The 26,541-nt window shown below is 42.5% G+C and overlaps 1 protein-coding gene across 1 annotated transcript in view; it reads right to left on the minus strand.

Moving 5' to 3' along the window:
* Positions 1-662: 662 nt before the first annotated feature.
* The window catches only part of LOC131693401 (unconventional myosin-XV), a 723,994-nt gene continuing 698,115 nt past the window's right edge, over positions 663-26,541 (minus strand). The window contains exon 10 of the mRNA XM_058981178.1: positions 663-973. Within this exon, the coding sequence (XP_058837161.1) occupies positions 812-973 (162 nt within the window). The 3' untranslated portion in view covers positions 663-811. The remainder of the gene's footprint in view (positions 974-26,541) is intronic.

Consider the following 26,541-nt stretch of genomic DNA (forward strand, 5'->3'; position numbering starts at 1 on the left):
ATTGTTTGGTTGTGTTTAAGCCAACGAGAGTGTTTTGAGTCCGTAAAATCCGCCCTGAAAGACTAGCCTGTAAAACAGAACATGCATCTTCGCATTAATTCGTTCAAGCGGATTAATGGCGCTTAAGCGAAGTTTGTCAGCATACAGGCTGGGATTGGGAATCCCGTGATTGTGTTGCCATTTTGGTTTACGTGCGTTCCATATCGTCTGCAACGACAGTCACGTGGTTGCGACTAGTCACCGCTACAACATCTCGATTACTCGGACTTAGACGGACCATGTTATGCCGAAGAATTTCGTTTAGTAGGTAAGACTCAGTCATCTTGATAGATCGCCACGGAAGAATAAAAGTAACAGTATCCTTTGTTGTTCCGACAATGCACACAAGATAAAAGTAACTGTTTTTCGTGCGCTCTGCACTGGTTCGGACAGAAGTAGAAGCACACTGAGTACCGAGACTGGTGTATCTGATTTCTGGAAATAGGCTGCAATAAAATAGCGTGATAAGTTAAAAAGTACTACACATGGCATTCTATTGTTTAATGTTTATTCGGGAATTCAAATTATCGCATAGTCAAATTTTCGGCATAGGTTAGACCTAGACATCGGACGAATGTGATTTTCATTCTCGTGATGTTTTCGAAGTGATAGGAAAAAAAATATAAAATCAATAAATTTTATTAAATTTTAATGTCTTATTATTTGTTTGTAATTAAGTATGACATCTATGCATCTTTGAAAAATAGCATCTCAACAAAATTTGAATGTTGCATTTGATAACCTTATGTTTCCATAATGTATACAGTTATAACTATTCCCTACGATCTCTAAGTTGTGCCTGAGCCATAGTGATATATTGTCGCACAAGTCTCGAAATTTCATGGGCTTGTTCTGTCTGAACTCTAATAACACGTTGCTGGAGAAGATTTCCAACCTTCATATCCAGAAAAAGCGCTCCATCCTCTGATCTAACCTGTAAGTAAAGAAATTTGTATATGAAAATTATATAATAATTATATGAAATGATTCTACAATATGTTCAGATAGGGTAATAAGCCTGTTTTGGGCCTATTAGGGAGAGGGCCGCACTATTTTTTTTTAACAAATCTCGATAAACATATGATTAGGGCTCAAAATCCAAATAGTAAACATTTGGAGGAGAAATTCAGGAGAAACCGTTGGTAACCCATACCCCAAGCACGGTGCACAGCAGTCAACAAAAAAGAAAACTTGTCACTTTTGTTTGCTATCAACGGTTGTACTGGACGATGAACGGTTCGTCCGGAAGTTCCCTCCAAAGTGAATTTTGACAGTTGGCTCTTCAGCTCTAATCATATGGTTGTCAAAAAGATGAGTAGGTAATGTCAGAGACATAACCGAAGTGAAGTAGAATACACTTAGGCTTGTAATTCGATTGCTGTAATTTTAACTATCCTTTGCATGGTTGCATTCAATTCAGCTATCAAGTATTTATGTTATTTATATACAGTAAGATTCCGTTTTTGGCACGTTCCGTTTTTGGCATGCTCCTTTTTTGGCATACTCCGATTTTGGCAACAAATGGATTCCGTTTTTGGCAACATTCTTGTCTTTTAAAAATGTTCAATTGATATTTTTTGTATGAATTTGTATCACATTTGCCTTTATTGCCAAACATCGGAGTCATATTAACCCTCAAAGACGCAAATCTTATTTTTTATTTTAATTTTGTGAAAATGGTGTCATAGTTTCAATACATTACTGTGATAATTAAAGATGTTTTTCGCAATGTTGTTTTAAACCAGCGTTCTGCATTTGAGGTTTAACTATATTTTACACTGTACGTGTTGTATTTATTGATTACAATAAGTATAGAAATGCATTATTTATGTATATTATAACTGGTAACAATAAGACTAGTGTCTGACGAAATTTATTTTTATAGTAAGACCCAGAGTTTGTGCACTTTAAGAGTCAAGTACAGAGGAATACGCTACACTGCAAAATAAGACTAATTCTGGAGAAAATTTCAATAGAACCTTAGTAACATTGCGAGCCTCTTTCTCCTTCGATTATTACGACGTCACATGGCACTAAATTTTCAGTAGAGTAGAGTGGGATCAAACAAGCACTCGTTGGAAAGGTCAAGTAAAATCCAATAATGCGAAGGTACTTTTTTCGATGTTTTTTAAATCTGGGGGTACGATAGGTCACTATATTCAAGGTTAAATTAAACAATGTAAACGCTTAGAAAATCACCGGTTCAACTTATATTTGAAGAGTACTAATACTGCAGATTATTTAAAAATTAAATATCGTCATTCAGGTAACAAAATTAGAAGTGACAAATTATGGGAAAAACCATGAAACCACGAAAGGAAATGTTGAAAAAACATGTTTTTTTCGACAGCTGCGTCTGACTTTGTACTTACGATTGACTTCTTCGGTGTCCTCGTCGTCGCCAGAGTGTGGAATTGAAGTTGTTCATGCCGGTTCATGTGGTTGCTTATCTGTGAGATGATTAGTAGTGTCCTATTGTGCCCCCAAGCGTATATTTCATGTTGATGCACCCTTTTTTTTTTTTTTTTTTCAAAAACAAAGATATCGAAAAACCTGCAAAAAACTCGTGTTCAGCATTAATTTTTACATGAGAAAAAACTCACTTGACATTTTTTTACATTGATTAAATGTACTGTACCGAGGACGAAAGACAATGCGTTTTTGCGGAACAAACGAGAAAATAAAAGATGGGTGGGTAAATTCAAAGACATAACCGGAATGAAGTAGAATACACTTTAGGCTGTTAATACGAATGCTACAATTTTGACTATCTTCTGATGGGTTGTGTTAAAACCAGCTATTTCGTTATTTCTAATGGAAATACGGAAATATCGGTTCACGTACATCGAAACCTATTCGAACATATTTATCCTCATATGGTAACCCTGAAAAGAGCATTTAATGAGAGTGAAACAATTCATTTGGAAACAGCAGAGAATCGGATTTTGCTATTTCCATTAGAAATACCGAAATAACTTATTTTAATAAAACCATTCAGAAATTAGTAAAAATTGCAGCATTCGTATTATCAGCTTAAAATGTAAGCTACTTCATTTCGGTAATGTCGTTGACATTACCTACACATCTTTCTAATCTAAAACAGAAAAATTGTTTACATAACCTAAGGCGATTTGAAGCTACATGCCAAAAAGCAAAATTACATGTTTGAGCTTTTTGTCCCGTTGTTGTAGTGAATTATGCCCCCTTGATGTGGTGAAGTTTACCCCCGCAAAAGTGCATTTGCCCTGCCCATTTTTCAAAGTGTAATTTATAATGATTTTGAAACATTGCATATTTTACATGTTTTTCTACATTATGCAGAGCGTCATGATTGCGATTACAAGAGAGAATGTTGGTTGAATGATATTTATTAAATTCTCCAAATTAATGTTCTATAGCGAAACTATGATCTTATATCCTTAGGGGGCGCGATTTACCCCAGGTTTTCATAAATAATAACATGCTCAAACCGTAACCAAGCAGGTATTTTAGTGTGAAATTTTCACAATAAACCTTCAATTGTCACGTATGATAATCGACAACGAATTCAGTACCAGTACATGACTTTTAATGGAGCTTTTCACTTGTGTAGCCGCGATATTCGCAAACAAAATAAGTAAAATGCACATTGAGTCATTTAGCCGCACATAAAATAAGCCGGGCTTAATGTGGATACAATTAATCTGCTTTACGGATCGTCATTCAACTGTGTTTATAGCATGATGACATGTAAAACTTTTTCTCAGATTGCTCCAAGAACCGAGTATTGTAAGTTTCCCCTGGTAGTGTAAAAATGCTCTATAAACTCGTAAATAAACTTTCCGAGGAAACTCGTATCAAATCATCAACAGAAAATAATAATATCAGCATCCAGAAAGCCAACACCATCTTCTTTAAACAACGAAACAACCAGTGCTTATCTAATTGTTAATCACACCCGCACTACCGATTGTCAGAGGAAAACATAGAAAAGTGCACTATGGAACGCGCGCCGTGGTGAATTTATCTGTACTCAAACCTGACGCCAAATATAATTTAAAGAGCAAGAGAGCGCACCAAACCAATCCATCGCCAATACATTTATTCAGCTCCAAATGAACGAGCATTCTGCTTTTTCTGTGATGTGTCATCATTGTATGTTCCTTGGCACTGTGCATCATTGGAATGAAATGCTATCAGCATATGGCGGCGGTCATGGGATATATTACCTAACACCAAAGAATGCGGTCTGACATGAAACGCAGCAGCTGCTACGCTTACAACATCAGAACACAAACTAATGATTTTTTTCTTGTGTTCCCTTTTTTTTTATTTTTTTATTCGTGTCGCAGTTCATTCGATGAAAAAGATGCAGTTCTAGCAACGCTTGCTACTTGAGCGAATCGTACCGACCAATCATGGATCAGATAATTACTACTTTCAAAAAATGCATTATGTCCGTTATTTTTAGTAATTGTACATACTTCGGGATTATATATAAAATTGTTGTATATATCTCCAATCAGATAGCGCAATAATCTTATTTTTCCATTCAGCACAACGGTAGATATTCACGTTTAAAAAATCGGGTAGAATTCCAGCAGAAAATTTTGAAACGGGACCGCTATATTGAAACGCTAGAAAAATTCTACTTCAAAAAATAAATAAACGACACCCTAACTAATACAGCTGATCCATGGTAATAACCGAAATTAAAGCCGTCAAAGATAATGCCCTATACCTATTACCTCATTCCTATTTGACTCCATTCTACTCTACATATCGAAAGCTGGCCATAGTAAGCCCCAGAGCCGTATTTAGGAATACAAAACTGATGACCTTTGTTGCAGAGAAACCACGGCCTTTCCGATTTTATAATCTTTATTCTACGAGGATTATAAAATCCCTAAAATTTTAGATTTTGTTGAATAGGTAAATTCTTACGTTTAGTGCCCTCTTAAGCTTCTAATTGTTTCCTCCTTGGTAGTTTACTCCACGTATTAGCCACTGTAAGTTAGGTTAGGCTTTAGCGATTATTCACAGGATTGCTGTGTCATGTTTTATGTTACCTCTAATCTGGTCGTGTTCTAGACTAGACCAAGTATATAAGTATATATTATTCTTCAACGACGTCTGCTATGTTATACCCCAGGGTGCAAACTCATATATGCTGATGATCTCAAACTCTTTCTGATCGGCTCCGACAGCATAGGTCATTAAATTGACTTTACGCTTGTCCGGACATGCCGCAGACTCAGGTGATTCGCATTTAATGCCAAAAGATCCTGACTACTGCGCTGCAGAAGACAAAAAGCTAAGTAACCGGGAAACTCTAAGCTTGTTCATTGACCCTACTCCACGCTTTTCTAAACTTTCTTACTTCAAATCCTTGCTCTCCCTTGAGTACTATGGCTCTTAATATTTGAAAAATACTTCACCTTCCAAGTCCCTTGCTAATTATATGTCGTTACAATATAAAAAAGGAAAAAGATTGTCTCACTATAAGTCGTTAATAAAAAAGGAAAGAAAAAAAATATTATAGAGCATTTGGACACACTGAGAGCCAACAAGTTGCGATTACACCAGTTACAGAAAGCATCTAGATGTCGCTGAAGTTCGATGCAGTCCTCTATTGACCGCACAATCAGAAAGAGTTTGAGATCATCAGCATATATGAGTTTGCACCCTGGGGTATAACATAGCAGACGTCGTTGAAGAATAATATATACTTATATACTTGGTCTAGACCAGATTAGAGGTAACATAAAACATGACACAGCAATCCTGTGAATAATCGCTAAAGCCTAACCTAACTTACAGTGGCTAATACGTGGAGTAAACTACCAAGGAGGAAACAATTAGAAGCTTAAGAGGGCATTAAACGTAAGAATTTACATATTCAACAAAATCTAAAATTTTAGGGATTTTATAATCCTCGTAGAATAAAGATTATAAAATCGGAAAGGCCGTGGTTTCTCTGCAACAAAGGTCATCAGTTTTGTATTCCTAAATACGGCTCTGGGGCTTACTATGGTCAGCTTTCGATATGTAGAGTAGAATGGAGTCAAATAGGAATGAGGTAATAGGTATAGGGCATTATCTTTGACGGCTTTAATTTCGGTTATTACCATGGATCAGCTGTATTAGTTAGGGTGTCGTTTATTTATTTTTTGAAGTAGAATTTTTCTAGCGTTTCAATATAGCGGTCCCGTTTCAAAATTTTCTGCTGGAATTCTACCCGATTTTTTAAACGTGAATATCTGCCGTTGTGCTGAATGGAAAAATAAGATTATTGCGCTATCTGATTGGAGATATATACAACAATTTTATATATAATCCCGAAGTATGTACAATTACTAAAAATAACGGAAATAATGCATTTTTTGAAAGTAGTAATTATCTGATCCATGATTGGTCGGTACGATTCGCTCAAGTAGCAAGCGTTGCTAGAACTGCATCTTTTTCATCGAATGAACTGCGACACGAATAAAAAAATAAAAAAAAGGGAACACAAGAAAAAAATCATTAGTTTGTGTTCTGATGTTGTAAGCGTAGCAGCTGCTGCGTTTCATGTCAGACCGCATTCTTTGGTGTTAGGTAATATATCCCATGACCGCCGCCATATGCTGATAGCATTTCATTCCAATGATGCACAGTGCCAAGGAACATACAATGATGACACATCACAGAAAAAGCAGAATGCTCGTTCTTTTGGAGCTGAATAAATGTATTGGCGATGGATTGGTTTGGTGCGCTCTCTTGCTCTTTAAATTATATTTGGCGTCAGGTTTGAGTACAGATAAATTCACCACGGCGCGCGTTCCATAGTGCACTTTTCTATGTTTTCCTCTGACAAGCGGTAGTGCGGGTGTGATTAACAATTAGATAAGCACTGGTTGTTTCGTTGTTTAAAGAAGATGGTGTTGGCTTTCTGGATGCTGATATTATTATTTTCTGTTGATGATTTGATACGAGTTTCCTCGGAAAGTTTATTTACGAGTTTATAGAGCATTTTTACACTACCAGGGGAAACTTACAATACTCGGTTCTTGGAGCAATCTGAGAAAAAGTTTTACATGTCATCATGCTATAAACACAGTTGAATGACGATCCGTAAAGCAGATTAATTGTATCCACATTAAGCCCGGCTTATTTTATGTGCGGCTAAATGACTCAATGTGCATTTTACTTATTTTGTTTGCGAATATCGCGGCTACACAAGTGAAAAGCTCCATTAAAAGTCATGTACTGGTACTGAATTCGTTGTCGATTATCATACGTGACAATTGAAGGTTTATTGTGAAAATTTCACACTAAAATACCTGCTTGGTTACGGTTTGAGCATGTTATTATTTATGAAAACCTGGGGTAAATCGCGCCCCCTAAGGATATAAGATCATAGTTTCGCTATAGAACATTAATTTGGAGAATTTAATAAATATCATTCAACCAACATTCTCTCTTGTAATCGCAATCATGACGCTCTGCATAATGTAGAAAAACATGTAAAATATGCAATGTTTCAAAATCATTATAAATTACACTTTGAAAAATGGGCAGGGCAAATGCACTTTTGCGGGGGTAAACTTCACCACATCAAGGGGGCATAATTCACTACAACAACGGGACAAAAAGCTCAAACATGTAATTTTGCTTTTTGGCATGTAGCTTCAAATCGCCTTAGGTTATGTAAACCATTTTTCTGTTTTAGATTAGAAAGATGTGTAGGTAATGTCAACGACATTACCGAAATGAAGTAGCTTACATTTTAAGCTGATAATACGAATGCTGCAATTTTTACTAATTTCTGAATGGTTTTATTAAAATAAGTTATTTCGGTATTTCTAATGGAAATAGCAAAATCCGATTCTCTGCTGTTTCCAAATGAATTGTTTAACTCTCATTAAATGCTCTTTTCAGGGTTACCATATGAGGATAAATATGTTCGAATAGGTTTCGATGTACGTGAACCGATATTTCCGTATTTCCATTAGAAATAACGAAATAGCTGGTTTTAACACAACCCATCAGAAGATAGTCAAAATTGTAGCATTCGTATTAACAGCCTAAAGTGTATTCTACTTCATTCCGGTTATGTCTTTGAATTTACCCACCCATCTTTTATTTTCTCGTTTGTTCCGCAAAAACGCATTGTCTTTCGTCCTCGGTACAGTACATTTAATCAATGTAAAAAAATGTCAAGTGAGTTTTTTCTCATGTAAAAATTAATGCTGAACACGAGTTTTTTGCAGGTTTTTCGATATCTTTGTTTTTGAAAAAAAAAAAAAAAAGGGTGCATCAACATGAAATATACGCTTGGGGGCACAATAGGTCACTACTAATCATCTCACAGATAAGCAACCACATGAACCGGCATGAACAACTTCAATTCCACACTCTGGCGACGACGAGGACACCGAAGAAGTCAATCGTAAGTACAAAGTCAGACGCAGCTGTCGAAAAAAACATGTTTTTTCAACATTTCCTTTCGTGGTTTCATGGTTTTTCCCATAATTTGTCACTTCTAATTTTGTTACCTGAATGACGATATTTAATTTTTAAATAATCTGCAGTATTAGTACTCTTCAAATATAAGTTGAACCGGTGATTTTCTAAGCGTTTACATTGTTTAATTTAACCTTGAATATAGTGACCTATCGTACCCCCAGATTTAAAAAACATCGAAAAAAGTACCTTCGCATTATTGGATTTTACTTGACCTTTCCAACGAGTGCTTGTTTGATCCCACTCTACTCTACTGAAAATTTAGTGCCATGTGACGTCGTAATAATCGAAGGAGAAAGAGGCTCGCAATGTTACTAAGGTTCTATTGAAATTTTCTCCAGAATTAGTCTTATTTTGCAGTGTAGCGTATTCCTCTGTACTTGACTCTTAAAGTGCACAAACTCTGGGTCTTACTATAAAAATAAATTTCGTCAGACACTAGTCTTATTGTTACCAGTTATAATATACATAAATAATGCATTTCTATACTTATTGTAATCAATAAATACAACACGTACAGTGTAAAATATAGTTAAACCTCAAATGCAGAACGCTGGTTTAAAACAACATTGCGAAAAACATCTTTAATTATCACAGTAATGTATTGAAACTATGACACCATTTTCACAAAATTAAAATAAAAAATAAGATTTGCGTCTTTGAGGGTTAATATGACTCCGATGTTTGGCAATAAAGGCAAATGTGATACAAATTCATACAAAAAATATCAATTGAACATTTTTAAAAGACAAGAATGTTGCCAAAAACGGAATCCATTTGTTGCCAAAATCGGAGTATGCCAAAAAAGGAGCATGCCAAAAACGGAACGTGCCAAAAACGGAATCTTACTGTATATAAATAACATAAATACTTGATAGCTGAATTGAATGCAACCATGCAAAGGATAGTTAAAATTACAGCAATCGAATTACAAGCCTAAGTGTATTCTACTTCACTTCGGTTATGTCTCTGACATTACCTACTCATCTTTTTGACAACCATATGATTAGAGCTGAAGAGCCAACTGTCAAAATTCACTTTGGAGGGAACTTCCGGACGAACCGTTCATCGTCCAGTACAACCGTTGATAGCCGACAGCATAGGTCATTAAATTGACTTTACGCTTGTCCGGGCATGCCGCAGACTCAGGTGATTCGCATTTAATGCCAAAAGATCCTGACTACTGCGCTGCAGAAGACAAAAAGCTAAGTAACCGGGAAACTCTAAGCTTGTTCATTGACCCTACTCCACGCTTTTCTAAACTTTCTTACTTCAAATCCTTGCTCTCCCTTGAGTACTATGGCTCTTAATATTTGAAAAATACTTCACCTTCCAAGTCCCTTGCTAATTATATGTCGTTACAATATAAAAAAGGCTCTATAATATCTTTCACGCGCAGAAAAATCCAATTCTCTGAAGCTACAACATCGCCGGCCAATTGCTAGAGAGAGTGTCAGTTATCAGAGACCTTGGTGTACTCCTGGACTCGCAACTGACATTCAGAAACCATTACTCTCACGTTATAGCACAGGGAAATGGAAACCTTGGCTTCATAATAAGAATCGCCAACGAGTTTACTGATCCATACTGTCTGCGGGCATTGTATTTTTCACTTGTTCGGTCTGTCCTGGAAGCTTCCGCAGCCATTTGGTGTCCTTATACGAGCATTTGGACTAACAGAATTGAAGCAGTACAAGCAAGATTCCTCCGCTTTGCTCTTAGAACTTTGCCGTGGCGTAACCCAACAGAGCTACCACCATACAATGATCGCTGTCGTCTGCTCGATATGGAAACTCTGGCAAAAAGGCGAAATACATTCAGAGCGGTATTTGTTGGGAAAATATTCACTGGCCAAACGGATGCCCCAGATATTCTCTCACAAATCAACATTAACGTACACCCCAGAAACCTTAGATCACGTAATTTTTTAAGACTAGACTTTCAGCGCACCGAGTACGGTCAGAACCAACCCATAAGGGCGGTGTGTAATGTTTTCAATAGTGTGTATGACCATTTCGATTTTTATGTTTCTAGTGATGTTTTCAAGAATAGACTCAGGAGATTGACTTAGCTTATAAGATTATGTGAAAATATTTCTGTAATATTATTGCAATGCTGTATACCTTGTATGTAATTTTGTTAATTTGTAATGTCAGATCATTGTAATTGTAGGAAAAACGTGCGAAAAGATTATGGGTTTTTACGTGCATTCGAGGTCTGCTTCTGAAGTGAACCTTGAAATGGGCTTTTCCCATACAACAACATTAAATTTCATGTAGACCAACATGGGTCAAATGAAAAATGAAATGAATAAAATAATAAATAAAGGGCAATTAGAAATAATACAGTCCGCTATTTAACACCTACATTAATTTTAAGTAGATCGTAAGTTCATAAAGTTTTAGTTTAAGTAATTCAAATTTTGTACCTCAATTCAATATCGAAATATCTTTAAATCCTTTCTACCACTAGATTTTAGTTCACTTGTAGCCTATAAGTTAGATGTAGTATAAGATTTCAAATAGTTTTAAGTTTAGTAGTAAATTTACCGCTTTAACACCATCGAGCACTAGATTCTAAGACGTAAACTAAGACCATTTTGATAATTCTATGATTTGTCATTCTCATGAGTCATTGCTTATTGGCTGACGTTTAGTTTACATGTACGGTACGGGTAAAGAAGATTAATTGTGGACGAGGGGCTTTGTAGTAACACTCCCCCCCCCCCCAGTATGCTGTCGTGGAACCAGCCTACTCTATGTTGGTCCAACGTCCAGAACTGCAATCTTTACAGAACCCTCCGGATGTTTGGATTGTAGCACTTCGTACCTGCCCGTCCTTCGATTGGGAAATGGAAACCCTACGGCCCTGGGGCCAGCAGTTCCTTGGTAATGCGGGGTCCACGATGACTACGATGTCTCCCGTCTTAAATGGTTTTACCGGCTAGAACCATTTTGTTCTGCGCGTGATGCTGGGAAGATATTCCGTTAACCAACGTTTCTAAAAGATGTTTGCGTAAACTTGAGACATTTTCCAGGTTTTGCGTAAGGTATCTGCGCCGTCGTCGAATAGAATGAAGGGTTTAACGCCATTCGATGTTCCCAAGAGGAAAAGGTTTGGTGTTAGAGTTGGTGCTGATTCATTGTCGACTGAAACGTATGTCAATGGCCTAGAGTTTACGACTATCTCAACTTCCACTAGCATATTCCGATAAATCTCGTCCGTAGGCAGTCTTCGTGGTTTTATCTGCGCCAGTCCTTTCTTGAGCGACTGTATCAGCCGTTCGCAACTCCCTCCCATATAGGGACAGGCAGGTGGATTGAGGATCCAGCGCGTAGAACATCCTCAGTGATCCTGGTCAACCGTTTTCAAAATTTCTTTCAGCTCCCGATCTGCACCGATGAAGTTCGTCCCTCGATGACTATAAATTTCGAGCGGAACTCCTCTTATAAACATGAAATTGCGTATGGTCATGATACAGAAGTCCGTCGTAAGACTGTGTGCTATTTCAATGTGGATGGCGCGCACAGTGAGGCATGTTATTAGCACACCCCATCGTCCTACTAGTAATTCTTGCGGACCAAAATAGTCTATACCCAAATACGAAAAAGTTCGCGCTTAGGCTGCTAACCTGGCTGCAGGGAGACTGCCCATCATTGGTGGCTGTGGCGTTGTATTACGTATTTTACTAAATTGACAGTTTCGCCTAACGCGATCGCACTGTGTACGTACTTTGGGAATATAGTATTTCTGCTTCAGTTCGTTCAGAACCGTTTGATGATTTTGATGGTGATAGAGGTTATGAACCTCACGAACTATAAATGTTGTTATGTAGTGTTGCCGGGGCAAGAATATTGGTCGTTTAGCAAAATCGCCAACAAAGTTACATTCGTCTATTCTTGCTGGAATGCGTAAAACTTGGCTTTCGTCCATTATGGGATGTAGTTTGGACAGCTGACCTTTTTCTTTGGGACGCTTTTGTGTATTTGCTTTGATAGGGTGTGAAACCAGTGAATAGTCTTTGGGGAACATTTCTTTCTGGGCCAGGCGGTAGATGCACATTTTTGCTCGTTTCAGCTCTTCGTGAGACAGAGGACCGAACTAGAGACCCTACTTCTTGATTTTCGTTGAAGATTTGTTACGTATCGTTGCACCCATGCTGCCGAGCGTAACAATCGGTTCCATTTCGAGAAGCGTTCCCACGCTATTATCGACGCGTAAGTATTGTGGTGGAGAACGGTAGTGCGAAGTTCTTCATCCGTCGATCTGAAGCTGTTGCAGTGGGTTGGCCAGTTTATCTTGTTCGTCCACAAGAATTTTGGACACCTAAACCAACGACTATTCGGTGAGAGGTCGGGAAGCTTTTGCCACATTGTACCTTCATCCGCAACATTGAGTTTGGTCGAAATCCAGTACCATTCGCTTGTTGTAGTAGATTCAAGTATCTCGCTCACGCGTGCAGCTACGAATTGGCTGTACCGACGATGGTCGGAGCTAATCCAGTGCATGACATCCTTTGAGTCTGTATAAAAGTAGCGCTGTATAAAAGTGGCGCTTCGGACGTTTATGATGCTTCACGATGCTTTTAGCAAGTCGAGCACCCAGAACTGCTGCCTGTAGTTCTAGTCTGGGAATAGTCCCAAACTTTAGCGGTGCTACGCGAGTTTTTGATTCTGCTATTGCGCATTCATCGCCTTCTTCGAACCTGAAATACGACACCGCTGCGCAGCCGCTCTCACTCGCATCGACGAAAGTGTGGAGTTCGATTGTCGTCGTTTCATCGGACGCTGAGGTATGTTTGCGGTAGCACCTAGGTACCGGAACTGGTTGAACGCCTGGAAGCACTCGAAGCCACACCCTCCATTTATCTAGAAGATTGCCGCTAATCTCCTCCTCCTCCTATTTGAGTAAACGTATGGCGCGCTCATCCTCCTTTGATTGTAGAATTTTGCGGGGTGAAATTATTCCCATACTGTCTAAAGCGAAGTACTCTTTAACGGCTGAGTGTAAGTCCTCGCAATGGCCTTTGTTACAAGCACATACATAATACGAACGATGAACGGCGTTATCGATAATAGTATTTGGTTGTGATGAGTTGAAGCACAGACAATGTATACAATCTAACCCAGCCGAGTTTTAACTGCTGAAGGCTCGTTATCTCTGCCTTCTCTACTATCTAGTACATGCCCGAGTCGACAATTGTTCATCCCGATTAATATTCTGGGAGCGATTCTGGAATATGATTGAATAGGAAGTCCTTCGAGGTTCTTACATCTCTGACTCAGATCTTCGATCGACAATGTTTGTTCCGGTAGTCTGAGTTCTGCGACTGTATAAACTCCGGATAGGCGATATTGTTTATCAGGGCTGTGCGCATTTGATTTGTCGAACGAAAGCTTAACCGAGTTCTTTTCCCACCTACTGGTTCCACCCCTCCAATTCGGGCAGAGTGGCTGGGGGGTTCCTTCCAACCCTAGTTCGTTGTAAAGCTCTTGTTCCATTAGGGTTGATGATGACCCATCATCAAGGAACGCAAACGTTGCAATTAATTGCCCTTTTCCTTTTATAATAACCAGTACGTACCGATAGAATACAGAACCGACGACACTGCAACACTGATTTAAATCTGTAAGTGGAGATGGTGGCGCTAATCTTGCGTCCCTGTGCTTGTTATCATTGTGCAACAATTTGTGATGTAAAAATGTGCCACCATTTTGCCCACATGGATCTTTGGCGTCGCAGGACGTGAAATGCTTTCTTAGGCACCTACGACAAAGTTTGCAGGCTCTTAATACTTTCCAGCGCATATCGACGTTCATAGACAAAAAACGTTTGCATTTGGCAACAGTCTCACAATCCGATTTGCAGACGATACAATCATCTGTCGCTGGTTCACGCGGGTTTTCCGACAGGCACTCGAAGTGGACGTTTAAAAATCCTTGGTTCTGTTTTCCCGACTATGTCCACGTCCGGGGTAGTAACTTCAGAAGCAGCGATTGTTTTAAACCATTCATTAAAATCTGTGAGTTTCACTCTACGAATAGGTTTGCGGGTTAGGGCCCAGCTTAGTTTAACTGCTGGTGGAAGTTTTTCTTCTAGTTCCTGAAGGATTTTTACGTTATAGTAATACTCGTCTAACTCGCAGGCCTGTATAGTAGCGCATAAGTTCTGTACTGATACGCCGAAATTGATCATTGTATTCAGTTTTTCGATTCTCGGTGGTGGTATGTCTCGAATCTTCTGGATCATTGCTCCAACGATAAGGTTAGGTCGCCCGAACAAGGTTTTCAGCGTAGACATCAGCGTACCCACATTGTCTGGGTGTAGCAGTAAGCTTCGCGTTGCATCGAAGGCTTTGTCTTTTAGACAGGAATCGTTGATCGTCGCGCGCTGGTTGTGTTTTTTTTCTCTCCGTATAAATTGGCTTTAAAACGTAACATTGATCTTTCCCGTTGATAAAAAGTGTCGAACTGCAGAAATTATTTCATGCGCAGTATATCCTGCGATTATTAACGTGCAAAACGAACGCAATTCTACAATATTTTGATAAACTGTTTTATTTGATTTGTTTCAACTACCGAGGTGCCATTGTTTAACTGATCGAAGCGTCGCTATTGTTATTTTGCTGTACAGAATGGTTTGCGAAGTGTGTGATACGGCGATCGATTGCAAAGTCGATATTATTACTGTGTGCCAGGGAAGCTGCTGTAAACGATGTCATGCGCAATGTGTGGGATTGAACGAGGCTAATATCAATGCACTCACCAAAAATATTATCTGGTTATGCGATACGTGTTTGGAAGCATTCTTTGAATCTGTCGCTACCTCGCTGACTGAATCGCCAGAGCCGAACCTTTCTTCGAACAACATCGAGTGTGAGGTGGCTTATATGATAAAAAATCGATGAAATTCGAAACTCATTATCGCAACTATTGCCACAGAAGCGTTCATGCCCATTTAATTCTACCCAGGTTTCGACTGTGGATTCACCGAACGAATCAAAGAATATAAGTCGGATTGATTCACCAATTGGCAATGCACATCGAAGTGATATGGAGTTCTCTTTGTTCCTGCCAAATATAGAATCTCACGTAACCGAAAGCGAAGTGAGTGCCTTAGTTGCACAGTGTCTCGGACTGAATTCAAACGACAGAACTGACACCAAAAAACTTGTTCCCGGGTGGAAGTCTATCGAGGATGTTGACTATGCTTGATGGAAAATGGAAGTCACTAGCCCTGCAGGCGTCGACTTGGCCTCGAAACGTCCGCTATCGTGAATTTGTCAACCGGAACAACATGACGTGGAAACCTGGATGTTGAACAATACATTACTGCTACTGACGATTTTGATTATCTTTCTGTTTACAATAATTAGTGTTTATTTCCAAATGCAAGAATGTTCTGTGAGAAGTGTTATATTTTTGTCCTGTCTGAAATGTATTGTATTTTTGTACTATTTGAAATGTAAATTTTGTAATTGTAACTAGTATAAGGAACCACCATTGGGGCCAAGGGGCCTGTTGGTGTAAATAAATAAATAAATAAATGAGACAGCGTCTTAGGCGAAATATGATCTCCTCGTTGCTATACCCGCACATTGCAGTGCTACTCTGGAATGTGGCAAAAAACAGGGGCCAATCCTCAGGATCTCCGGAGAAGGTTGGTAGATCTTTAGATACGGCTTGCCGTGCCGCCAGTTGTTTTTTTGAGAGAGCCCGCGCGTGTTGAGAATAGTTACCGGTCGTGATATTTTCCTCTTCTTCGTTTGCGAACTCGTATTCACTACTGCATTCTTCCATCAGCACAAGTTGTTCTTCAAGGTGTCTCATTTCCATAGCTTGCCATTCTTTTAGAGCTATTTGACGACGTTCACGGTCTTTTGTTGTTCGTTTCGATGACACGATTGACTTTGTTTCACTCTGTGACTTTGTCTCTATAGCAACATTGTCAGTCTTTCGCTTGAGAAGTGCGATCTCCTTTTGTAGCTGATTCTCACTTATACTCCATTGTGCTTGGAGTTTGTAGATCCGCTCGTTCATCAATGAATTTTTCTGCTCCTCTAGCATATTGATCTGATGTGCAAAATTGGTACGCTGTGTCTGAAACATGCAGCGTAATTCTTCGATTTCTTGACGTAGTTTTGCGTTTTCACTATAATCCGTACATTGTAGCGTTGGTCCTGTGGCCCCGGTGGCAGATAGAGCGTTATCACCAACCTTAGTAGCTTTTGTTATTGGCGCGTCCGTCAATGATTCATCTACGATGGTAACAGCCAGCTCCTGCCCATTAGAGGAGACTGGAGTTGAAGCTCCCGCTGGCTGGGACCTTTTTTTATTTATTTATTTACTGGTCTTCGAGTTACTCGTACAGACAGTTCCTTAATTAATATTAATTCTATGTTTAAAGGTAGTCTGAGTAATGCTAAAATCATGTTAGTCAGCTACATTATTAAAATTACGACAGCATACATTGAACGGATTGTTTTGAGAAAAAATAAATTAATCCGTCTGGTGGGTCTAGGCGGTACGCTGAATCGGAGCTGGTTTAGCAACTCCGGGCTATCTATATTGTTTCCCAGAAGATCAAACACGAAGAGCCGTTGCAGCATTGTTCTCCGACTTGCAAGAGTCGGCAAACGTAGAAGATTGCATCGATGTTCATAGGGCGGTAGACGAATAGGATCAGTCCAAGGTAGTAACCGCAGAGCGTAACGAACAAAGTGACGCTGAATTCGTTCGACGCGGTTGATTTGTACAGCATAGGGTGATAGGGTGCCCACACAAGTACACCGTACTCGAGAATGCTACGTACAAGTGCGCAGAAGAGCGATTTTAGGCAGTATACATCGTTGAATTGTTGCGTGTTTCTTTTGATGAACCCCAATACGGCATATGCTTTGGCTGTAGACATTGCAATGTGCTGCGCGAAACTCAATTTGCTATCGAGAAGAATGCCTAGATCTTTAACCGTGTATACACGGTTGATGATGCTTGTTGACATTCTATAATCAAACGTTGTTAAGAACGAGATCACATTACACTTTTGTACGTTTACTTCTATCCCGTTTAGTGTGCACCAATTCAGCAGCGAATGGATATCGGCTTGGATGGCACAGCAATCGACTGCCGAAGCAATTACACAAAAGAATTTCAGTTATGGTGATTGTTGTTAAGACCATTGTTGTTTCTATTGCAAATGCTGTTTCTGTTGTTGTTGTTGCTGTAACTGCTGTTTCTGTTTTCGTTGTGGTTGTTGTTATTTCTGTTGTAGTTGTTGTTGCTGTTGTAGTTGCTTATTCTGTGATTATTGTTGTTGTTGCTGTTGTTGTTACTGCTGTTAATGTTGTTGTTTCTGTTTCCGTTGCGGTCGTTATTGAAGTTGTTGGTGGTATTATTGGACTTGTAGCTGTTGTTTTTGTTGCTATTGTAGTTGTTTCTATTTTGTAGTTGTGATTATTGTTATTGTTGTACTTATTACGGTTCCTGTTCTTATTCCACTTGCTATCTTTGTTGTTGTAGTTGTTATTGTTATTACTGTTGATATTGCTGTATCTTGTACCCTGTTTTCTTCTTGATTTTTTACTCTTTGCTGCTTTATCTTTCTCTTTTTGTTGTTTATTACAACGCTGTTTACGTAAGTCGTATTCTGACCAGTCGGAGCGCCACACTCTTTTCGAACCAAGTGTGCGCCAACCATCATTTGCCACTTGATTATGCTGCGAACCTGAGATAGCAGTTTTATTTGAATCGACGGTCAATTCGTCCATTCGACTGGGGGCAGACACCGTAGGTGTCAAACGAGCATTATTAACACTGGTTTCCAGGGTACTAATTGTCGCGGCAATTGCCCTTACTTCGTCTAAAATATCCCAGTCTGCCCGGACTGCCCAGGTGTAGATGAAACTGCCGAGCACATACTGTTCGTATGTCATCGGTTCGACGTCGAAAGAAGAGCAATGCTTGACGTCTGTGGCTGGGACACAACCCCGGATACCCTTATTCAGCGGATGTGTCAAACGGTGGAGAAGTGGAACGCAGTCTCGGCTGCTACCATCCAGATTGCCAGTAGGCTACAGGTAATCTGGCGAACCGAGCAACAGACGGCGGGCACGGCTAACTAGTGATTGGTTAGTTGGAGCGAAAAAGGCCAAGGGCAAAATAAGAGAGTGAATGGTCTGTTCATGCCGAGGTAGGTTGGCGCAGCGAATGGCAACCGCGTAAGGGGTAAACCCAGCCACCCCGAAGCAAGACAGAAGAGTGAGTGTATAGGCGTATAAGTGGACTGCCTCATGCCAAGACGGGAGGGTCGTAGCGTAGTATGTTGGAACTAAGCTATCGATGCCTCATGGCGTGGCAGAGGAGTGAAAGGGTGAGCATCCAAGTCAGTCTCACACTGCATGTTAAGGATGAGCATAAAAGTCAGCCTCACAGGTTGGTAGAGGCTAGCACAAAAGTCAGCCTAGCAAGGAATAAAAAAGGTGAGCACAAAAGTCAGCCTCGCATGGTATGTCAGAAGTGGGGCCTAAGAAAAATGTCCCACATGGGATGCCAGAGGGAGTGACAAAGGTACAATAGAGTGGCACGATTGAGAGTGAATCAGGTGATAGGGTGAGCACCCAAGTCAGCCTCACATGGATGGGTAGGGCGAGCACAAAAGTAAGCCTAGCAAGGAATGAGTAAGGTGAGCACACAAGTCAGCCTCGCATGGAACGTAAAAGGTGAGCACAAAAGTCAGCCTCATGTGGGAGTGTTTGAGAGTGAATCAAAGTGTGATTGAGAGAGCACCCAAGTAAGCCTCATACAGGATGTATGATCGCGCGAGTGAGAGTGAAAGAGTACATTCAGTACAGCCATCCCCCCAGAAGTAATACCGAGAGGTAGTTCCTGGGAGGAATGATGGCGGAGCCCAATGGAGTTTAGTCGGTATTAATGGCTGGTCACCATTTGAGTCCGACACGCCCCCAGTGCACCCCGTGTGGTAGATTGGACCCTACCGTTAGCACGTGTACTGGGCTAGGACATAAAGGTCTTCTCCATTGTAAAAAAAAAACACTGTGCTAGCTGTACAACGGGAAGGTTCCCGGTTCAAGAGGTAATACACCCCTCCGCCGAGGGTGTGGCGATTGCCAAGATCAATGGTGTGTTCTATTGCAGCTGCTACGCCCCACCAAGGTGACCAATAGAACAGTTCTACCAGATGATCGACAGGCTCTCGTCGGACCTCGTGGGCCGGAAACCGGTAGTAATAGCGGGAGACTTCAACGCTTGGGCAGTGGAGTGGGGCAGCCGCTGTACAAATAGCAGGGGTCAAGCGCTAATGGAAGCGTTTGCGAAACTCGATACTGTGCTAGCTAATGATGGCTCCGCTAGTACATTCCGTAGAAACGGAGTGGAGGCGTGGATTGATTTAACCTTTGCCAGCCCGAGTCTGGCTCCAGGCATGGAATGGAGGGTAGACGAAGGCTACACCCATAGCGATCATCTAGCAATCCGCTTTAAGATCAACTATGGTGTGCAGCATCCGAGGGCGGGAGATCCCTGTCAGGTACGCGGGTGGAAGTCCAATCACTTCGACAGCGAAGCTTTCACCGCGGCCCTGGGACTGGAGGCCAACACCGACAGTCTAAGCGGGGATGCGCTGGTAGCTGTTCTATCACGCGCGTGCGACGCCACTATGCCGAGAAAAACACTGCCAAGAAACGGTAGATGCCCGGTATACTGGTGGAGTGCCGAGATTGCAGCTCTACGGTCAGCCTGTCTCAGAGCTAGACGTAGGATGCAAAGAGCTCGCACCGAGGATGCAAGAGAGAACCGCCGTGAAGTGTTTCGAGCTGCGAAATTAGCCCTTAACAAGGCTATTAAAAGCAGCAAGAGAGCGTGTTTCGACAACCTGTGTGAGAGTGCCAACGCGAATCCGTGGGGTGACGCCTACCGGATTGTGATGGCCAAGACCAAAGGGGGCTCCTCACCCCCAGAACGGTCTCCGGACCGGTTGGCAACGATTATCGAAGTACTCTTCCCGTCTCGAGCCACAAGCCCCTGGCCACCTGCACTACGAGACAGTGCGGGCACGGTCGAGATGGTGGCTCCAGTGACGAACGAAGAACTACTCGCAGTGGCTAAATCCCTAGCAATGAACAAAGCTCCAGGGCCGGATGGAGTCCCGAACAACGCTCTCAAGGCAGCGATCATAGCGAACCCGAACATGTTCAGGCTGGCTATGCAGAGATGCCTTGACGAGTGCCGTTTCCCCGATAGATGGAAAAGGCAGAAACTGGTGCTGTTGCCGAAGCCCGGGAAGCCGCCAGGCGACCCATCGGCGTACAGACCAATCTGTCTGATAGACACGACTGGCAAACTGCTTGAGAGGATCATCCTCAACAGGCTCACCCCGTACGCGGAAGGTACGGACGGTCTGTCAAGCAACCAGTTTGGCTTTCGGAAGGGTAAGTCCACAGTGGACGCTCTCAACTCAGTGATAAATACTGTCGAGATAGCGATCCAACGAAAAAGGCGAGGTATTCGATACTGTGCGTTAGTGACACTTGACGTGAAGAATGCATTCAACAGCGCAAGCTGGGATGCCATCGCGCTCTCGTTACACCGGCTTAGCCTACCGGTGGGTCTGTACCGGATCCTGGAAAGTTACTTCCAAAACCGCGTACTGCTATACGAGACCGATGCCGGTCAGAAAAGGGTTCCGATTACCGCCGGAGTCCCGCAGGGCTCGATCCTAGGCCCGGTGCTATGGAACCTCATGTATGACGGGGTTCTGAGACTGAAGTTCCCTCCTGGGGTCAAGATCGTCGGCTTTGCCGACGACGTAACCTTGGCGGTCTACGGGGAGTCAATTCCTGAGGTAGAACTAACCGCAGAACACGCGATTAGCACGGTGGAGGAATGGATGAGCGCGAGAGGCCTGGAGCTCGCTCATCATAAGACGGAGGTAGTTATCGTCAACAACCGCAAGTCGGCACAACATGCAGTTATCCATGTGGGAGAAGTCACGATCACTTCACAGCGAAGTCTGAAGTCTCTCGGAGTCATTATAGACGACAAGCTGACCTTCGGCAGCCATGTCGACTATACGTGCAAGAGAGCGTCGACTGCTGTTGCGGCACTATCGAGAATGATGTCCAACAGCTCAAAGGTGTGCGCCAGTAGACGTAGGTTACTGGCAGGCGTTGCCGTATCTATCCTCAGGTACGGCGGCCCGTCATGGTCAAGAGCACTGAGGGTAACCAGTTACCTACAGAAACTGGAGAGCACCTACCGCGTGATGTGCCTCAGAGTAATATCTGCCTACCGCACGGTATCACACGATGCATCCTGCGTGATAGCGAGCATGATGCCAGTCGGGCTGGTCATTCGGGAAGATGAGGAGTGCTTTGAGCTACGTGGAAATAGGGGAGCCCGCGAGCGCACCAGGGTGACCTCGGTCGCCAGATGGCAGCGTGAGTGGGACAACTCCTCGAAAGGTAGGTGGACCCACCGGCTGATACCTAGCATATCGAGCTGGGTGGGAAGACCCCATGGGGAAGTTCACTTCCACCTGACACAATTCCTGTCAGGCCATGGCTGTTTCCGTCAGTACCTCCACAGGTTCGGACACGCGGAGGTCCCAGTCTGCCCGGACTGCCCAGGTGTAGATGAAACTGCCGAACACATACTGTTCGTATGTCATCGGTTCGACGTCGAAAGAAGAGCAATGCTTGACGTCTGTGGCTGGGACACAACCCCGGATACCCTTATCCAGCGGATGTGTCAAACGGTGGAGAAGTGGAACGCAGTCTCGGCTGCTACCATCCAGATTGCCAGTAGGCTACAGGTAATCTGGCGAACCGAGCAACAGACGGCGGGCACGGCTAACTAGTGATTGGTTAGCTGGAGCGAAAAAGGCCAAGCGCAAAATAAGAGAGTGAATGGTCTGTTCATGCCGAGGTAGGTTGGCGCAGCGAATGGCAACCGCGTAAGGGGTAAACCCAGCCACCCCGAAGCAAGACAGAAGAGTGAGTGTATAGGCGTATAAGTGGACTGCCTCATGCCAAGACGGGAGGGTCGTAGCGTAGTATGTTGGAACTAAGCTATCGATGCCTCATGGCGTGGCAGAGGAGTGAAAGGGTGAGCATCCAAGTCAGTCTCACACTGCATGTTAAGGATGAGCATAAAAGTCAGCCTCACAGGTTGGTAGAGGCTAGCACAAAAGTCAGCCTAGCAAGGAATGAAAAAGGTGAGCACAAAAGTCAGCCTCGCATGGTATGTCAGAAGTGGGGCCTAAGAAAAATGTCCCACATGGGATGCCAGAGGGAGTGACAAAGGTACAATAGAGTGGCACGATTGAGAGTGAATCAGGTGATAGGGTGAGCACCCAAGTCAGCCTCACATGGAGGGGTAGGGCGAGCACAAAAGTAAGCCTAGCAAGGAATGAGTAAGGTGAGCACACAAGTCAGCCTCGCATGGAACGTAAAAGGTGAGCACAAAAGTCAGCCTCATGTGGGAGTGTTTGAGAGTGAATCAAAGTGTGATTGAGAGAGCACCCAAGTAAGCCTCATACAGGATGTATGATCGCGCGAGTGAGAGTGAATGAGTACATTGAGTACAGCCATCTCCCCAGAAGTAATACCGAGAGGTAGTTCCTGGGAGGAATGATGGCGGAGCCCAATGGAGTTTAGTCGGTATTAATGGCTGGTCACCATTCGAGTCCGACACGCCCCCAGTGCACCCCGTGTGGTAGATTGGACCCTACCGTTAGCACGTGTACTGGGCTAGGACATAAAGGTCTTCTCCATTGTAAAAAAAAAAAAAAAAACACTGTGCTAGCTAGGTCCCAGCCTGCCCGGACTGCCCAGGTGTAGACGAAACTGCCGAACACATACTGTTCGTATGTCCTCGGTTGGACGTCGAAAGAAGAGCAATGCTTGACGTCTGTGGTTGGGACACAACCCCTGATACCCTTATTCAGCGGATGTGTCAATCGGCGGAGAAGTGGAACGCAGTCTCGGCTGCTACCACCCAGATTGCCTGGAGGTTACAGGTAATCTGGCGAACCGAGCAACAGACGACGGGCACGGCTAACTAGTGATTGGTTAGTTGGAGCGAAAAAGGCCAAGTGCAAAAAAGGGAGTGAATGGTCTGTTCATGCTGAGGCAGGTTTGGCGCAGCGACTGGCAACCGCGTAAGGGGTAAACCCAGCCACCCCGAAGCAAGACAGAAGAGTGTGTGTATAGGCGTACAAGTGGACTGCCTCATGCCAAGATTGGAGGGTCGTAGCGTAGTATGTTGGGACCTTGCTATCGATGCCTCATGGCGTGGCAGAGGAGTGAAAGGGTGAGCATCCAAGTCAGTCTCACACGGCATGTTAAGGGTCAGCATAAAAGTCAGCCTCACATGGTATGGTAGAGGCTAGCACAAAAGTAAGCCTAGCAAGGAATGAAAAATGTGAGCACACAAGTCAGCCTCGCATGGTATGTCAGAAGTGGGGCCTAAGAAAAATGTCCCACATGGGATGCCAGAGGGAGTGACAAAGGTACAATAGAGTGGCACGATCGAGAGATAGGGTGAGCACCCAAGTCAGCCTCACATGGTATGAGTGAGGCGAGCACAAAAGAAAGCCTAGCAAGGAATGAGTAAGGTAAGCACACAAGTCAGCCTCGCAAGGAACGAAAAAGAAAAGCACAAAAGTCAGCCTCATGTGGAGTGTTTGAGAGCGAATCAAGGTGCGATAGAGAGAGCACCCAAATAAGCCTCATACAGGACGTATGAACGCGTGAGTGAGAGTGAATGAGTACATCAAGTACAGCCATCCCCCTAGAAGTAATACCGAGAGGTAGTTCCTGGGAGGAACGATGGCGGAGCCCAACGGAGTTTAGTCGGTATTAATGGCAGCGTCACCATTCGAGCCCGACTCGCCCCCAGTATACCCCGTGCGGTAGCTTGGACACTTACCAATACCACGTGTACTGGGCTAGGACGTAAATGTCTTCTCCATTGTAAAAAAAACACTTTGAAAAAAGGATGAGAATAGGTTTGCCGATTCAAACGGGGTCTCGGCGGTAACATCCTTATAACTGACACGTTGGGGGATTCCGTGCGACTGTCTGCGATTTTTCACAAACGACCAGAATGAATTAGGATCCTGCTTAAGGTTTTCCTCTGTGCGACGAATATGCACAATGAAAACAATGCACAAGCATCGAGTAATATTCACTCTCAATAGCATGCAACTCAGCTTTATGTCTATCATCTCTTCAGCGAAAAAATCGTTTTCTAACTTTACGAAGGCGGTTCCGCAGATGCTCAGTATTCCACCAAGGTTGCCTGCTACCGTGAGCACGATGGGGTCGCTTCACAGGTACATTATCACGAAGTATAGCATCTGTTTTTTCATATAAACATGACACAGCTTCATTAACACTGCACCCATCCAAATCTCTTCCCATCGAATGTCGTCGAACAATCTATTAACCAGATCGAAATCACAACGGGAGAAATCAAAGCCAGACGGGTATTCAACATCAATAGCATTTTGCTTCACATCGTTCGTCTCAAACAGCAATACAAAAAGTCGGTGGTGCTGGTCAATTTTAAGGAGTGGTAACGGTGGCTCCAACAATTCCACACAACTATTATCGCCAATAAACGCTAAGTCGAGCAGTCTTCCATTCATGTTCACCTTATCGTTAATTTGAAACACTCCGTTGGCTTAAACAGACTCGACCAGAGATATTTCCTGTTGCAGCAAACAGTTTAAATTTTCATCCGACATCCAGTGTAATTGAGGAAGGTTATAATCCCCAACAGTCAAAACCACGTCTCGATCACCCGCCAGATCCATTAATTTTTTACACATACTGCATGTTGATCGGCTCTGTTTTCGGCGGGAGATATATAGTGCAAACTATCATATCAAACTTCGGCGATGAGATTCGAACAATAATCTGCTCCAATTGCTCGCAGCCAGAAATGTGAATAGCAGAGCTCTGAAGGTTGTTTTTTACTCCTATCAAAACCCCCCTACCTCGTCTGTGTTGGCTGGTTTGGGGGTTTCTATCACAACGGTAAATCGTATAGTTTAGAGCTAACTCAGAGTTTGAAACGTCGTTGTTCAGCCAGGTTTCAGTAAAGGCAATAACATCATAATCGCACTGAGAAAGTGATAGTAGTAATTGATTTGTCTTACTCCGGACTCCGCGCGTGTTCCGATAGTAAAGCGAGAATGGACGGTAACTGTTTTCACGATTCGGACCGCGACAGTTGAAAGTAGAAAAGCGATGTGCAGACGGAGGTGCGCGGATGCAGGGTAACGCAGCCGATAGATCTTGAGCATCGGTAGAAATTTGTGTATGGCAGTTGGCAAGTGCGAAGAGTGGCTCATTGTGATTTAGTGTCTACTGCGGCTGGCAAAAAGCAAAAAGTATTACGTCTGTTCGACGTGGGCTGAAACCAAATGGTCGGAAAATAATTCCCTTCTGCCAAGTTGAATTTGATAGTGCTAAATCTTTTAACTGCAAATCAATGTCAGCTTAAACGAAACAAACGAAAGTTCATCGAGTATTTTTCCTTTAGGTACAAGTTTAACAACGTCCACAGCTGTGTCTGTTTTTAAATTGCTCCTGATTAGCTTTTCGATTTGATGCACTGTTGCCTGAGGATCGAAACCAGATAAGTACAGCCAAAACTGTTTATTCTTTCTAGTTGCGACCAAGGGTATAGTGTCGTCCGGTTCAATATCTTTTGTACCTTCTAAAATGTTATCGGTGCGGTGCGGTGGTTCATCCGAGATTAACAGCCGTGGTCTCTTGCATGAATTTGGGTTACGTGGTGTAGTGGGAAAGGGCGTTCGCTGGAGTATTATTTGTTCTGCTCATCAACCATTGACTGCATTGCATTGTTCGTGGATGAAATTACTTGACGAAAACAAGCGTTTGCCATCATTTTCGTACATGCTTTGCACATCCAAAACAATTGAGAGCATCCAGATACAGTGTCACGAATTTCCGCTGACTGGTGAGCACATTTG

Source organism: Topomyia yanbarensis, chromosome 3, assembly GCF_030247195.1.
Source record: "Topomyia yanbarensis strain Yona2022 chromosome 3, ASM3024719v1, whole genome shotgun sequence".
Lineage (NCBI taxonomy): Eukaryota > Metazoa > Arthropoda > Insecta > Diptera > Culicidae > Topomyia > Topomyia yanbarensis.